The sequence below is a fragment of the Crinia signifera genome, chromosome 3 (genome assembly GCF_055691185.1).
Source record: "Crinia signifera chromosome 3, ASM5569118v1, whole genome shotgun sequence".
Taxonomy (NCBI): Eukaryota; Metazoa; Chordata; class Amphibia; order Anura; family Myobatrachidae; genus Crinia; species Crinia signifera.
In genome coordinates, this window is record NC_139219.1 from 15,876,520 (window position 1) to 15,893,775 (window position 17,256).

The window sequence follows — 17,256 nt, forward strand, 5'->3', positions numbered from 1 at the left end:
TGGCTAAGGCCATTTATACTTGGTCCACGCAGATCCAAGAGGGTTTGTTGGGGGACATGTCCGTGGCTCAGATAGGTGAAAACATGCGTCACATTCAGGACACGACACGGGTGCTTTGTGAGGCACAAAAGGAATTGGGCGCTATAAACGCGCAGAATTCTGCTATGGGCTTGTCGGCTAGGCGGTCTTTGTGGTTGCGCCAGTGGGTGGCTGATGTGGATTCCAAGAAGAGTGTGGAAAGCATCCCTTTCACAGGGGAGAGGCTCTTTGGTAGTAAGCTGGACGACTGGATTTCTAAGGCTACTGCAGGGAAATCCACTTTCCTCCCATCAGCACCCACTCCGGCAAAGCGCCCTTTCACTGGTCCCTCCCAGCAGTCCTTTTGTGGGTCCAAGTTCCACCCTAAGGCCAGAGGCGCCTCTAATGCTAGCAGAGGCACTAGAGGGAAATTCAGGAAGCCAAACCCCTCAGGTCATCAGGACCGTTCCACCGCCCCTGCCGCTTCCAAGCCGGCAGCATGGCGGGGTGCACCCACCACGAGACTGTCTCAAGGTGGGGGCCCGACTGTCGCACTTCAGCAAGGTGTGGGACGCCTCGTGCCTAGATTCCTGGGCCAGGAGTCTTATTTCGCTAGGCTACAGGCTAGAGTTTGCCAGGCCCCCTCCTCGACGCTACTTCATGTCGGCCCTCCCAGCCTCAGTGGAGGATCAGTTGCTCCTTCAGGGAGCAATTCACAAGCTCCTCCTGTCCAAAGTAATCCTACCTGTACCAATACAGGAACAAGGTCAGGGTTACTATTCAAACCTGTTCCTTGTCCCCAAACCGGACGGTTCAGTAAGGCCCATTTTGAATCTGAAGTCGCTGAACCCCTTTCTGCAGGTGTACAAATTCAAAATGGAGTTGCTCAGGTCGGTGATTGCCTCCCTGGAAAAAGGGGAGTTTCTGGCCTCTGTAGACGTCAAGGACGCCTATTTGCACGTCCCAATTTGGCCTCCCCATCAAGTCTTTCTAAGATTTGCGGTGGGAAACAGCCATTACCAGTTTCAGGCGCTACCCTTCGGGCTGTCAACTGCCCCACGCGTCTTTACCAAGCTCATGGCAGAAATGATGGTCCTTCTCAGGCTCCAGCGGGTGAATGTCATACCCTACCTGGACAATCTGCTGATCAAGGCAGGATCGGAGGAGGCCCTGAGAAGTGCGTTAAATCTGACCATGCAGGTGCTGAGGGACCACGGGTGGATTTTAAATATACCAAAATCCTCATTGCTCCCGAGCTGGAGAATGGTGTTCCTGGGTATGACTCTGGACACGATGGAGCAGAAGGTGTTCCTGCCGGCCGAAAAGGCTTCAGCTTTACAGGAATTGGTAAGAGAGGTCCTATCAAATCCTTGGGTCTCGGTGCACCTCTGCCTGAGGCTCTTGGGCAAGATGGTTGCTTCATTCAAAGCCATCCAGTATGCCAGGTTCCACTCCAGGACTTTTCAGCTGGATACCCTCACAAAGTGCTCAGGATCCCCCCGGCAAATGCACAGGAGGATTTGCCTGTCTGCGCAGACCAAACTCTCCCTGCAGTGGTGGCTAGATTCGCCAAATCTATTGGCGGGTAGCTGCTTCCAGATACAGGACTGGCTTCTGATTACCACGGATGCCAGTCTCAGAACCTGGGGAGCCGTGATACAGGGAGTCCGCCTGCAAGGCCGTTGGTCTCCGATGGAATCCATGCTGCATATAAACAACCTCGAACTGAGGGCTGTTCACTATGCCCTATTACAGGCGGAGCCTATGCTGCAGGGCAGGGCGGTGCAAGTCCAGTCGGACAATGCAACTACGGTTGCCTACATCAACCGCCAAGGAGGGACAAGGAGCATGCCCTGTATGAGGGAAACCACCAGGATATTCTCCTGGGCTGAACGCCATGTAAAAGCCCTGTCTGCCATCTTTATACCAGGAGTCGACAACTGGGAGGCGGATTTCCTCAGTCATCACGATCTCCACCCCGAGGAGTGGGGTTTTCACCCTCAGGTGTTCCAGGACCTGGTAGATCTTTGGGGGCTCCCTCAGATCGACCTTATGGCCTCACGATTGAACCAAAAGCTGGACAGGTACTGTGCCTGGACCAGGGATCCAGGGGCGACAGCAGTAGATGCCCTGACTTGGACGTGGGATTTTCAGCTGGTGTACCTGTTCCCACCGCTCCCGTTGCTGGCACGGGTGCTAAAGAGGATTCGACACCAGAGAGTAGAAGCCATTCTAGTGGCTCCAGACTGGCCTCGAAGGGCCTGGTTCGGGGACATTCAGGCCATGCAGGTAGAAGACCCGTGGCGTCTTCCTCTAAGAAAAGATCTTCTTCTCCAGGGACCGTTTGTCTTTCAGGACTTACCGCGGCTGCGTTTAACGGCCTGGAGGTTGAGCGGCAGATATTAGGCCTCAAGGGACTACATCCCTCTGTAATTACAACCATGACGCGTGCCAGGAAGCCAGTCACGGCTTCTCACTACCATGTGATATGGAAGAAGTACATAGCCTGGTGTGAGAGAAATGCTTTGCCACCAGCGGTATTTCGTCTTAGCAATCTGTTAAGATTCCTTCAAGCCGGTTTGGACTTGGGCCTCCGGTTGGGGTCCTTGAAGGTACAGATCTCAGCTCTGTCAGTATTTTTTCAGAAGAAACTGGCGCTGTTGCCGGAGGTCCACACCTTCCTGCAGGGGGTGCTGAGGATTCAGCCTCCCTTTGTACCACCCACCGCGCCTTGGGACTTGGATGTGGTCCTCACCTTCCTCAAGTCCTCTTGTTTCGTTCCTTTGGAACAATCGGAGTTAAAACATCTTACTTGGAAGACTGTTGTCCTGCTGGCCTTAGTCTCAGCCAGGCGGGTGTCTGAGCTTGGGGCATTGTCTTGTAAAAGCCCTTACCTGGTATTCCACGAGGATAGGGCAGAGCTCAGGACCAGGCCACAGTTTTGCCAAAGGTTGTGTTTGCATTCCACCTGAACCAACCTATTGTGGTTCCTTCCAGCGTGGTACATCCTGATATACCTCTCTCTTTGGATGTGGTACATACCCTCAAGGCGTATTTTAAATGTACGGCTAGAATCCGGAAGTCGGATAGTTTGTTTGTGTTGTATGATGCGCAAAAGAAGGGCTCTCCTGCATCTACAAGGACCATAGCCCGGTGGATTCGATGCACTATACAACAGTCCTATGCATCGGCTGGGTTGTCCCTTCCTCCAGCGTTGAAGGCCCATTCCACCAGATCTGTTGGGACTTCTTGGACGGCTGCCCGAGGGGTCTCGGCCCTGCAGCTGTGCAGGGCCGCAACTTAGTCAGGTAGTAACACGTTTGTCAAGTTTTACAGATTTGACACTCTGGCCAGGGAGGATTCCCAGTTCGGACAAGCGGTTCTACAGCAGACTTCACACGTTCCCGCCCGTTCTGGTAGCTTTGGGACCTCCCCATAGTATACAACCCAGTATCCCATTGGACGGTAGAGAAAATAGGATTTTGGGTACCTACCGGTAAATCCTTTTCTCGTAGTCCATATGGGATACTGGGAGCCCGCCTCTGTGCGGCTTTCTGCTGTAACGACACTGTTACTAACACGGTTAGGGCTTGTTGTCATATATTGACCTTCTTCAATGATTATTGGTGAACTCAAAAGTTGTTCTGATTCACCTCTTTTGTTATTTTATGTTTATTATTTTGGTTTGGGTGTGCTGTGAGAATCTCACCACGTTCTTGTTCACATACCTCCTCACATAGCTCTCCTAGTGGAGGGAGATAGAGGGGAGGAGCCAGTTCACCCACACTGAAAGCTTTAATGTGCCTGTCTCTCCTGTGGAGGATCTCTATCCCCATAGTATACAACCCAGTATCCCATATGGACTACGAGAAAAGGATTTATTCTCCCACCACACCCTAGTGGATGGTAGGGCATGAAATACCGCCTGTCGGTTAAAAAAACAACTGAAAATAATCCATGTCGACCTAATGACCCTGTCGACCTAAAGGCATGTCGACCTATTGACTGTCAACCAACATGTTGGTGACCCAATGACCATATACCGACCAGCAGGATCCATAAGCCCAACACACAGGAGACCAAAGTGACGCACATTATACAGTGACTAATGCTATTATGAAACAAGCAATCCTCTGCCATAAATTCATATAAGGACTAGAAACATTGCATCAACCCGATTGGGTGTTTGTGCAAGGTGAACAATCTAAGTAGGTGTTTTACTGCCCCGAGCCGACCAATCAGTACTAAGGGGCATATGAATTAAAAAATAAAATTCAGTGTACATCACATGGGTAAAAAAATCAGTATTGCAGTGACACTGCAAAATTCCTGAAGGTTACATCATCTGGCATAAACTAATGGGTCCAAACTAGAAAAAGGCTTTGTATTTCAGAGTTTGGTATAGAACGTAGGCCCATTGAGAATATTGGGGCTCCGGTCTACTGCTGTAGTTAGCCTTGTGCAGGAGATTTCTGTGAACCTTCATGCATTAGGGCAGTGATTCCCAACCTGGGGTACTCTGCAGAGCAGTTGGGGGTACTTGAAAATAATATTGGTAATGGCGGAAGATGAAAAAAAGTCTTTTGATGGCAGAAGAAGACCCATTGCTATGGAGAAGAACCATGTTGTGTCTCTTATGGTTCTGTCTTCAGCGTCTCATTGTGCTTTTGCCTGACCAGCAATCCAATGAGAGCTACCCATGCTGCCCTCAGACATCAGCGATCATCTGCCCTGCACTGACACAGGTGGAAGAAGCAGCGGCATTAATCCTACAGGTGTTAGTGGGAACCCTGGAGACAATACACAGCCAGTGGCCAGACACAGAAGGGTACGATTCCTGTCCGCTACTCCTTAATATAAGGACATGCATAAGGATAAGCATACCGCTCACTTCCACTCCACGCATAAGTACTGTCTATATTTTAAATTGAGAGGTGGGGGTAATCATCAATGAAAAGCCTAATCAAGGGGTACGGGAGAGAAAAAAGGTTGGGAACCACTGCATTAGGGTGTTCTTACATAGCTGGAATACATACAATTATAGAAATTAATTATAAATGGGTCCCTAAATGTGATTGAGATAAATGATAACCCATTTCTGAGTGCGTGTAGTTATTTTTTCTCTGGCTTTGCGAAGAGAGAGACCTAGTCTCATAGCACTGATGTGCAGTCAAGGCTGAAATGTGGTGGTTGATACCCCTTTCACACTGGAAAGGGCTTGCAAGCCGGGTACAAAATCCAGGCTGAGACCAGCCTTGCAAGCGCTTTCACACTAGCTGCGACCCAGCATAAAGCCGGGCGGGTGACATAATCGTGAGGCAGGGCCAGGCGGCGCCTTTACAGTGCAGTGAATGGGTAGCATCGACCCGGGATACCCGTTCACATTGGCCCTTGACCCACGACTGTCAAGGGTTCAACCTGGTCAAGACCCGTGATGAAATCCTGGAACAATCTTCCAGGACCCTTTCACACTGACCGGTTTACCGGGTTGTAGCACGTTCATGTGCAGTAACCCAGGAAATATTTGTCAGTGTGAAAGGGGTATATGTAAACGCCATCCACCCGGCTACCTGATAAAGGCACATTGGTATGACTTCCTATTATCACGCTATTGGCAGACCTGGCACTAGTTCAAACATGCTGGTTTCCCCACAGGGATATGTTCTGCTAGTGTTCCCGCTAGGCTGATTTAGCGGAGCGCTGCGCCCTGCCCAATTTTTATATGGCAAAATGCACCCTGCCCTCTGGTGTGACCGGGGAAGCCCGGCGCCGCTGTAGATAGCGGTGCCCGTGGCTTCCCCTGGCAGGGCAGAGCCTTCGGGGTGGCCAGGCCCGGCCCCTTCTGTGACGGCGGCGGCCGGGCCCGCCCCTTTTCTTGATGACGGCAGCTGGGCCCGCCCCTTTTCGTCACAAGCCGGGCCCGCCCCTTTTGTGATGCTGGCGGCCTGGGACCGCCCAAAACAGTGATGTCGGCAGGCCCAGTCCGCCCCCTTTACGCTGCCCCTGTGCAGCGGTGCCCTGCCCTCAGTAGTTCCTAAAAGGAACACTATTATGTTACAGTGATAAAACTTCTGTATGTTACTATTCCGAATTTTACTGTTCTGTATTTTGCTTCTGTTCTGTTCACCCTTACGTGGAGTAATGTAGCAAGACCCACGTCTTGCTACATTGCTGTAGAGGGATTGTACTGATGGTGTGTCCAGATGGGCGGATGATATTCCTGTACATACCGCTGTCCTGTCTGTCTTCTACCATACAGGATTATTGCTGTTAGCTATGAGGCCCGAGTTTTTGGGGTGACTCGAAACATGTTTGCCAATGATGCCAAGAAGCTGTGTTCCGACCTCCAGATTGCCAGAGTCAGGGAGGCGCACGGGAAGGCAGACCTTTCAAAGTGAGTGTTAACAGAGCAGCCAGGTGTGTAAGTTCTGTGTTGGAAGTGCTCTAGCAGTGTATTGCTGCATTCCCTCTGCCATGAACAACTGGAAATAAAAAAAAAGGTCAAGATACAATGACTTGAACCTAAGACGTTCAGCCGGACACCTGTTTTCCTGAAGTCATTCCTCCTCCTGTCAGGTTACAGCATTTAAATGTATGATGTCATTTGTAGCTGCAGAACTGACATCTCTTTATATGGGAGTGTAATATGATTGATGTGACACTTGTTGAGGGTACAGCTGTTATATTACATCACGTGAGAGGTTAATATGTATAATGCGGGAGCAGTTTGTAAATCGTGTTCCACCGAAATCTCATAAAACGGGCATACGATATGACTTGCAGGTATCGGGCGGCCAGCGTGGAAGTTATGGAAGTCATGTCTCGGTTTGCGGTGGTGGAGAGAGCGAGCATTGATGAGGCCTATATCGACCTGACTGACTCTGTGCAGAAGCGGCTACAGGAGATGGGGGCCCTGCCTATATCGGAGACCTTGCTGAAGACCACCTTTGTGCAGGGCTATCCCCATTTTGACCCAATAACTGAACAGAGCAGCGATGGCTTATCAAAAGGTGACCTCTTGTTCTGGAACAGGCCGCGTCTCTGACATCCATTTGGGAAGTGTATTTAGCATCCTTCATCCATGTGTCGTTTAATTTTGGGTTGCTCCTTTTCCGTTCCTGACTCAGATGCAAAACCACCGACATCTCCGTTTACATTGGAATTTCTAGTTGTGGTGCTTATGGGGGAGGGCGGATGACGTTTTGTTAGTTACGGGAGGGTGATGTTTGTTGCACCCCTTTTACACCTAAAAGCTGGGTCGCACCGAGGTTTTGACCCCTTTTACTCTGTGTCCCCACCTGGCATAATGCCGGACGGGTGACGTCACCGGAGGTGGGGCCAGAGTCGGCGCAGGGAGATGACTTTTCCATTGCAGTGAACGGATCCCTGGTCACATCGACCCAGGTTACCCATTTACACTACACCATGATCCCGGTTGAACCAGTGTTTAGCTCAGAATGTTTGCCGTGTTGGAATCCCAGGTTGGCCATTACTCAATACAGTTATATTAAATCCTGTGTAACTTTAAGATCTTAGATTTCTTGGAGCATTAAACATCTTCCCGAGATTATAATAGAATGTTTTCTCTTGTCCCTCAGAGGAGCTGCGCCTGCTGGGGATGAAGCAATGGCTGGCTTCCCTCCCCACAGAGACCCTCCAGAGCTCAGAGCTGCAGCTGACTGTTGCTGCCATGATCGTGGAGGAGATGAGAGCAGCCGTGGAGGAGGAGACCTCATTCCAGTGCTCTGCTGGGATCTCCTACAACAAGGTGCTACATTATCGGGGGTTAATAACGGGGATATGCATTCAAGATTAATATTGCTGCTACATATATAGCAGGGGTTGGGAAACCTTTGGCTGTTGTTAAATTGCACATCCCAGCATGCCTTGCAACAGTTTTGCTATTTGGCTATGCTAAAACTGTTGCAAGGCATGCTGGGATGTGTAATTCAACAACAGCTGGAGTGCCAAAGGTTCCCCAACCCCTGCTATATATTGTAGGGTGGGAGGACAGCTATGGAGATGAGGGAAAGAATCCTGATCGCTCTTCATCCTTCCATTGCTGACAAACACCATAAGTAATATACAGGAACCCCAAATGTGTATGTGTATGGGATTTTAGGCTCCTGGTTTCTTTTATTAGTATACCTGTTCATTATTTCCTTTGCTCTGTATATTTAATACTTGGTGTGTCAAATATTGAGACCTCATGAATCCGAATTCCAACTTAAATCCATGATGTAGCGATTGCTGTTAGAATCATTCCTGTCCTTCTATCTGTCGTCTTCTCCGATCTAGGTACTGGCTAAGCTGGCCTGTGGGTTAAACAAACCAAACCGTCAAACCATCTTGTCCCAGGGCTCAGTGGCCGAGTTCTTCAACCAACTGCCCCTCGGCAAGATGTAAGTCCTGGAGCGTATGGCATACATTGCTCTGGCGTACACCTGCTAAGGAATTATTACAGGTGCCAGTGAGCTGAGGTTTCTTGAACATAAAAGGAGAAAACTAAAATCTTTACCTAGGGACTTATCCGTATAGAATTATTCATATCAATGTGCCTGTCCCAAAGGTTCTGTGTAGCTCAAGGTAGCGCAGGCAAGAGACCAATCGCCTTATAGAAAGCAGCTAGTCAATACTCTGTCAATGAACATGCCAACACCTTCCTATTCCTGTAAATAAACATGGAGAAGTAGAGTCTGATGTTAGGTGTTCCTACCTTTAGGGGCGACTATTATCTGGTAGAGGTACTAAATAAATAAGTAGTAGAATCTGGTTGTTATGGGTAAATTTAACCCTATGTATCCACGTTAATTATAAACATGTATCCAATGTACTGTCCGTCTAACAGTCTGTTCTTTTATCAGTCGTCACCTTGGAGGCAAGCTTGGGTCGTCAATCAAAGAGATACTAGGTGTGGAATACATTGGTCAGCTGACCCAGTTTGACGAATCATATCTCCAGAAACACTTTGGGGACAAAACAGGGTAAGGGTTGATTTGTAAGGTTATGAGAACATTGGTCATTGACTGTATTCTGTAAGTGTTCTTTCATATAACCTGACACTCTTTTACTTTGTTGTGTGCCACTTCTGCCAGCGCCCTTGTGGCACAGTCCCTTCTTTTATACAGGAAATGAGTCCCGTACACACAGGTCTTTAGCTTGATTGCTAAATTATCCCATTGGTGGTCGCTCAGCAATCAGTACAGGTTATAGGATATTAAAGGGGGGATCCAGTACCAGTGGAAGGAGCCTATGTGTCCAGCTAAAAAATGGCATTGAGGGGGCCTGGAAGAATCTCTTCTTCCTCTATCTCTTCTATATACAAGTTATGGAGAGGAGTCTGCATAGTACGTGGATCCAGCTTATAACGCAATGCTGAGGATTCTTACATAAAGTGAGGAACCTGAAACATCCCCCAGAAAGAGTTATTTGTATAATTATAAATGTGTTATTTAAGTTATTGTTTTCCAGTTGGTTTCAGTGTTCTGCGGTGACAAATCATCCAGTTCCTGCTATTCATACCACTAATAGAAGTTAATATTCACACATTGTAATGATTAGTTTTGTACCCTGCCTGCGCCCTCCTCAGGATCGCTTTCTAAGTCTGTGTTGTGTTCTGTAGCTCCTGGCTCTATTTCCTGTGCCGCGGTATTGAGGATGAACCTGTGAAGCCCAGGCAGTTACCCAAATCCATCGGCTGCAGTAAGAATTTCCCTGGGAAGACATCGCTGTGCACTCAGGATCAGGTGGGCGAGCTACAAAACTGTTCTCATGCCGGAATGTATCGGTAAGGAGTCTGCAGTCCAATCCCATGTAACAACACAATATAAAAACACAAGTTGAAGGCCCTTCACCAGCGCACCAAATGATGTCATGAAAGCTTCCCTTTTGGCTCTCTGGTATGGCACACAATCGAAGATGATTTCGGTTCTTGGACCATACATCCGTTTAGGCAATATTCCTCATATGGGTTTCATCATAAAATGAAAAAAAACATGTCCATAGCATAATACTTTAATTGTAATATATCAATCACATGACACAATTAATACAATCAAGAATAAGTCTTCACAAGTGATAGTGCACTAGACACAGTGTCTCTGGCTTATAGTGCAAGGATGTCAGCAGAAACTTAATTACCGGATGGGTTGGAACTGTCTATAAAAGAACCGTTCAAAGCAGGTACAGATGAAATGCCCGGCAACCTGCAGCCAGATGGTGGTCTCCGGTAAAAAGCGCATCTCACAGCTTGCAGTACCATCAGTGACCACTAGAGGCTACTTGATGGGGCAAATTACTCCTTAATAGAAAGTGAAAGCAAAATGATCGTGTGAACTTGTCGGATATGGAGAGCAGGAGCTGTGAGGACAGAGATTGGGGGTAGGAGCAGATAAGGGACAAAGCCGTCATTTTGACAGGCTGTTAACTAGTGTGCTTTTAAGGCCGATAGCAGGACTCCTATCCTGATTCCCGTATCCAGTGGGATAACACTGTTTGCAGCGTCGGCATGTTAATGTCACACGTTAAATCCTAATAGACTGTCCGTATAATGTCGCCTCCTTGTTCCTGCAGGTGCAGTATTGGCTCTCACAGCTGGCTCTGGAGCTGGAAGAGAGATTACAGAAGGACAGGGACACGGTGAGTAGCTCAGACACTGGCCCTGTGTTTCCCAGTAACTGATCGTTAATGTGTACCATGTCCCCTGATATCCATGTGTTTGCTTTCTCAGAACCACAGAGTGGCCAAACTGCTAACGGTGGGCTTACATCGGCAGGGAGACCCCAAATATAGTAGCTTGTCCCGATCCTGTGCCCTTGCTCAATACAATGCGCAGAAGATCAGCAGCGATGCCTTTGTGATCCTGAAAAGCTTCAACACTGCAGGGTCTCAACAGGCCGCATGGTATGTACTTGAGAGAACTTGTAGCGGTAGATGTATGCAGAGCAGTAGCTAGGTGACATGGTGCCCGGAGCAACGGTATCTTTCAGCGCGCCCCCCCCCTCCCCCGTCATTTTTCCCTGTTATCATAATGCTCCTTACACATTATTCCCCACAAAACTGTGTAATACACATTACTCTGCTTGCCTACATGATGGTTGCCAGGGGTTCCATGCTTGTTGCTAGGGGTTCCTTGCTTGTTGCCAGGGGGCATACTGAGGGTGATTCAGCTTCATTCTGTGTTATCTGAATTCAGACCCATTCCGATGTTTTGGTGACTGCGTATCAGCCTGCGCGATGATGCGATATGTAGCCCCCCTGTGCGCTATCACAGTCGCCGAGGCGTTCGCAGGCATCAGGGCGAGCAGGAGGATGGTGCATAGGGATACTGAGCCTTTCCTGGGCGTGCCCACAAAAGGTGGGTGTGCCCAAAAAAACGCTGGGTGTCCCCATCCGCACACAGGTGTGGGGAAGCCTGCATGGGGCGGGCGGGCAGCTGACGCCACATGAAGTCACCACCCACCATGTTCTCTGGCATTTCCGAGCCAAATAAAAGTCAGTATAGACTGACTTTTTTTTGCGTATGCGGGAACCATCAAATGATTTTTCCTCCATACACTCGCATGCGAATGGATGTGTCAGCATACACATCCAATCTTATGCTTCTGCGGGGATATATGGGGTGGCAGGAAGTGGAGGTTCATTTGCCTGGTGTGAGGCGTTAAGCTGACCAATAAGCAGGGAAGGACCGCTGCTCAGCAAGCAGGCCTGAATCACCCCCCACAGTACATATTAAAACACACAACAGAAACACAGACACTTACATTTTTAGAGTGCCCTGGAGGATGCCATTGCCACAGATGATCATTATTGGAGTACTGGGGAACATCACTTTCCATCATTAGGACCTGCCTCCACGGCATTTTGCCGCGGGTCGGCGGGAGGAGGCGGAGCCAAAGTGACGCAATTTAATGGGACCTTGTGTCATCATATTTGAATCACACCCTCCCCCCTCCCTTCACAGACCAGCGATTTACAACATATAGCCGTGAAGGGGCAGTACTACAATGAACACATAATGAGAAGAGGAGCTGCTGCTGGTCAAGCACAGCAGCCCTCCTCGTCCCGCAGACATTTTTAAACCTCCCCTGCTGCCCTAACTTGCTGCTGTAGGGTCCGGGCTGAGCTGCCTGATCCCAGCTGAGCTGAGAGTCCCAATCACGGCAGCCAGCCTAAAGCATGAGGCGCGGAAATACAGGACTGTGAGTGGATGGCAGAGGGGAAGAGTGGGCGGGAGTGATGGGTGAAAAAGAGAGGATATCCCTCTTCAAGTTGCCGGTGCTGCTGTCATATAGATACACTGACAGGCGCAGCACAGCCAGCAGCAACCACGGACATGCAGCAGGCTCTGTATGTCCGTGGTTGCTGCTGGCTGTGCTGCGCTGCGCCTGGCAGTATATCTATATGACAGCACCGGCAGCTTGAAAAGCATATCCTCTCTTTTCCACCCATCACCCCCGCCTACTCTTCCCCTCTGCCATCAACGGGCGGCATCCAGAGGGTGGACCGACGGGCAGGGAATGTGGTGCCGGGCGCCCTGCTAATCTTCTGCGCCCGGAGCTGACGCTCCGCCGGCTCCACCCTCGCTACGCCTCTGGATGTATGAAGCCGTGATGGAGGAGAAGTGATAAAGTGCCTGGTACTTTATCACCGGCCAATCCGCTCCTGACTATTAAGTTACAGGCTGGGTTTAATAAGGGACAGTCAGGAGCTGATAGGCCGATGATAAAGTACCAGGCACTTTGCACCAGTGAATCATGGGTAGTATAATTGGATTTCTCTTTTTTTCATGGGGGACACTGGAACCTTGGGTATAGGTGGAACTAGGTTAGCTGTGAAACTGTGACTGTTGCCCCTTCTGTGACTGTAAAGGTGCCCATACCTGGTGCGACAATGCAGTGCGATGAGATGCAAGCTCCCATCGCACTGCACATAAAGTAACTGCTACCCGTGCTTTTAGTACTAGATTGCACAATATCTAGTACACGGTACTGTAGCACATTGTATGCTTTTTGTACCAGATACAATGCAATCTAGCACCATGTATCGGCACCTTCAGTTGGGATTGCTTAGTGGCGATCCTGTTATTCTGCTGTATTGGACTGGGGATGCCATTACCACCACTGGGAGGAGAATGCATCTGGTTCTTTCTTGTCCCATCCTTTGGCACACTTCCATTCTAAGCTGCCCAACAAAGGTTCCCTCTCTGGAACATTGGGCAGCCATTTTCCTTTAGATGTTTTGCGTTCCCACTGGGCTGTTTCAGCGGAGCGCTGTGCCCTGGTCATTATTAATATGCTAAAATGCGCACATCTGTTATGGAGCAACTCCCCCGCTGCCGCCCATCTGCAGGCCGGCATCCACATGGCATCTGTTCACAGTGCTGGGAGAGCTTGGTGACAGGCCAGCATGACTGCATCGGTGCCCCTAAAGTGACTAAGAAGGGAAATGTCTCAAGGCCACACCCTCTTTTCAAATGACCACACCTCTTTTCTGCGGGCCCTTTCTCCAGTTAAGGGCCCTGTCACATTTAAAGCCTAAAATGAACACTAATCGGTCGGTGTTAGAATGTTACTGCGATGGCACATCTTGTACCCTTTCCCAGCAGCCCTAGACTCCCTCTCTGTGTCCCTAGACACCCTGCTTCCAGGCTGCCGGTTTAGGTTTTGTGCTGGCAGTATTGGGTAGCGGTCAGTGAGGGGGTCTGTATTAGGTGGTCCCCGTTAGTATTTCTTCTGCGGCAGACGTCAGGGGCCAGAGGGATTACATTGGGTAGAGAGTGAGGTCACGACCTTTCCAGCACCAGAAAGGATAAAACTTCTGGACTGCCCAGAGACAGCCCTGGCTCCTCCCTCCTCTACCCCGCCTCCTAGGCTAGCTTACTTTCAGTTTTGATTGTGCTGGCAGGAGCCAACACGCATTTTGAAAGGGCTGCTGTTAAAGCAGCTTAAACTTCGTTTTTAATTTTATTTTATTCTTGTTTTTACACTGACTATTGGTCAGTGACAGAGCAGCAGCGCTGGGGGTCTTTTAGACCCCTGCACTGCGCTCCATCACCCGGGACCCGGCAGCCCAACACCACCCACGTGGCTTCCACAAGCGGAGGTGTTCGGCTGGCTCTGAAGCACTGGAGAGCACAGCCGCGACGGGGACCGGGACATCAGCGGTGACAACCGCTTTCAGGTAACGCGCTCCCCGCCGGGAGTGCGAATGCGCACGCAGTTATAGCGGCTGAGCAGCCCGGTGGGGGGGATGGCCGGGCTGCACTAGCAAGCGGCCAGAACGCCGCCTTTCACTAGGTGTGCACCCTGACCCGCTGGACCACCAGGGAGACTTTGAGTGTGGGCAGCGGCGTCGGTATGCGGGGCCGCCCGGCAAGCGCCGGATCCCCGCCATTTTACCGACGCTGCATGAGTCATGAAATCCCGGTGGCCATTTGCTAGTAGGGGGAAGGGAGCCTCTCCTCACACAGCCCCTCTCCCGGAGACAGGAGCTAGGATGTACCCACGGGGTTTCCAGCCCTGATCTCTTCCTGCCTGCCTGCTGCAAGTGTAAGAAGGACACAGAGAGCTCTCTGCCAGTCTGGAGTTCCATCTCTTCACTGCCGGGCCATATGGGCAAATCCCAACTGTACCTCTCCTACTGGAGCACAGGGTACAGTACTTTATGCTCCTGCCGGCCTTTGTGCTTTGCGGAGCTCAGTGCCACTTTATTATTTGCATTGTGCTATGTCTCATAACTGTGTTAACACCATCACTGCATGTCAGAAGTATAGGTGTTAGCTGTACCAGTTTAGCTGCCTCTTGTACAATCTTAGAGGACAGCGATAGTGACACAGGGACTCCTATATTGGTGTCCTGCACACATTGCAAGGCTGGCCCGTGTACCACCGGCCAGCCTGGGCATATGAGTATAGCCTGATGGCGCAGCTACCCTTTCAAAAAGGGACGCCATTGTAAGGACGGAGCTGGTCAGGAGGGAAGCTTACCGCAGGGTTTGCTCCCAGAGACCATGACACTTCCCCAGCTATCACGCGGTTCTGGCGGTCATTTTAACATGCTTGCCGCCATTGCACGCTGCTGGAGGCTCCTGACTACTAATGCCAGGGCTGTGCTCAAGCTTGTCCTGGTTAACTGCATATTGAATGCAGTAGCTCCCCCGGGTTCTGTGATCAGACAGTGGGGTTTAGAGCATAGTGGGACAGTATTGGGCTGTATGTAAATTATGTCATAGCACTCCTGTGTTATATACCATGGTGTTGTTGATTGGCCTGTGGCAGCTCATCTCCTTATACTGTCTCTCTTATCCAGTGATTCTATCTCTGGTTACCTATACCTACTCTCTCTCCCTGTGTGTGTGTAGTGTATATATTGGCAGGTGGAAAGTGTATAACTCAGTTTACACTGTCATCTGAGGCATGTGTCTGCTGCCTTCCCTGATGTATTTTTCCTCTGTGACATAGAGATCGTTAGATTTCTGCAATAAGCCTCTAATTGTGCAATGTGTATCTGCTGGCTGACAAAATAAAAACCCCTTCTTGCTTTCTTCCAGAAAGATACTGTGTTCTCAGATTACAGTTTATGGGGGGACAGTTTGCTGCCAGCTAGGTCATACAGAGGACAGCAGGAAGTCTTATACCCTGCTATCAGAGTGACACAGAGGTCACTCCATTAATCAAAGGCAAGGGCAGCAATATCTAATGCAGATAGCATGACTTGTATGTTACTAACTCATGAGTTAGCAAAGTTTTCCATAGCAAGTCAATTAGAAATCACAGTGTGTGCAGCCATTACAGTTCTGGTCCAGACACTTAGTGTAAGACACCTCTGCTAACTTTTAAACCCTGTCGGAACATAGTCCAGGCCTGTTTTACCCTAATAGAGCAATAGCTCAATCAGCAACGCTCCCGTCTCTTAAGTAGACAAGGCGCACGGCTATAAGGATTCAGTCCCCACAATACCAGGGGTTATTTCATGTTCTGACAGGGCACTATGGCAAACGTCACTATCCAGACGAGGCGCACGGCTATAAGGATTCAGTCCCCACAATACCAGGGGTTATTTCATGTTCTGACAGGGCACTATGGCAAACGTCACTATCCAGACGAGGCGCACGGCTATAAGGATTCAGTCCCCACAATACCAGGGGTTTTTTCATGCTCTGACAGGGCACTATGGCAAACGTCACCAACGGTGGACTCTGAAGTGTAATTTCTCCACAGGATAACCTTCGGTATTCCTGGTCATTGGAAGTTGGAACATTGCACTGTCACATACAGAGCTGTTTGTGGTGTGTACGCACAATACAATCCAGTGTGGGATCTGACTATGAAGTCGGATTTACATTAGGATCACATGCATGTAGCATGCAGATCGCACATTTGAGATAATTTGACTTAGTATTCCTCCAGGCCTCTAGTAGCCTTGCACCCCAGCGGGGTAGCATTTTTGGGAGATGCAGCTGTGGAGGTGCAGTACGAACTGTGTAATGGTTAACATTACTACCTCACGGCACTGATGTCAATCTATATTCATACCACACTGGATATGCCCAATCTCGTTTGAGATCACATGGGAACACCAGCTGTTGTAGATAACATGGGTTCCATTCAGACAATGCCATTACCCTAACGGTGTGGAGTTTATGTGTATTCTCCCCGTAATTGTGTGGGATTACTCCAGGTACTCCCGTTTTCTCCCACAAACAATTCGGTTTGTCATTTCTTATGGTTCTCCTTTAAGTTATGTTAGCGGAGTAACACTGGCTGTAGCTTTTATAATTAAAAGCTAATATGGCCTTGACTACACATCCCTTCAGGGACGCAATCTCACTTTGGTAGAAGTTTTACTGGTTGCCAATGTTGACGGCCTTGTTCATATCAGCGCCACCATATGCTATATACCAATATGTTGCCTCTTAATCTGTACGACCTATTGTATAGGGGTACATGAATGCATATGTTTATGCTTGTAGGCATTTGTGTATGTACATGTGTGTGTATATATATATATATACAGTACATGTACATACACAATATATATATATATATATATATATATATATATATATGTTATATATATATATGTGGATATATATAGCGGTGCTAGGTCAGCATTCTCGCTTCTTACATTCAAACAGCGGTTCGATATAGTTTCCTGTTTGTTTGTTTTCTAATGTATCTACATACACATACATTATGACCAAAACTGATCCTTTTGGTAAATCCGTGTTTTATACACG

The 17,256-nt window shown here is 49.1% G+C and overlaps 1 protein-coding gene across 1 annotated transcript in view; it reads left to right on the forward strand.

Annotated features, from left to right (window-relative positions):
* Positions 1-17,256, forward strand: part of POLH (DNA polymerase eta) — a 28,983-nt gene that overhangs the window by 6,411 nt on the left and 5,316 nt on the right. Inside the window, exons 3-10 of the mRNA XM_083175370.1 lie at positions 6,278-6,412; positions 6,802-7,028; positions 7,617-7,786; positions 8,317-8,420; positions 8,883-9,002; positions 9,641-9,764; positions 10,591-10,656; positions 10,748-10,920. Of these exons, the coding sequence (XP_083031496.1) occupies positions 6,278-6,412; positions 6,802-7,028; positions 7,617-7,786; positions 8,317-8,420; positions 8,883-9,002; positions 9,641-9,764; positions 10,591-10,656; positions 10,748-10,920 (1,119 nt within the window). The remainder of the gene's footprint in view (positions 1-6,277; positions 6,413-6,801; positions 7,029-7,616; positions 7,787-8,316; positions 8,421-8,882; positions 9,003-9,640; positions 9,765-10,590; positions 10,657-10,747; positions 10,921-17,256) is intronic.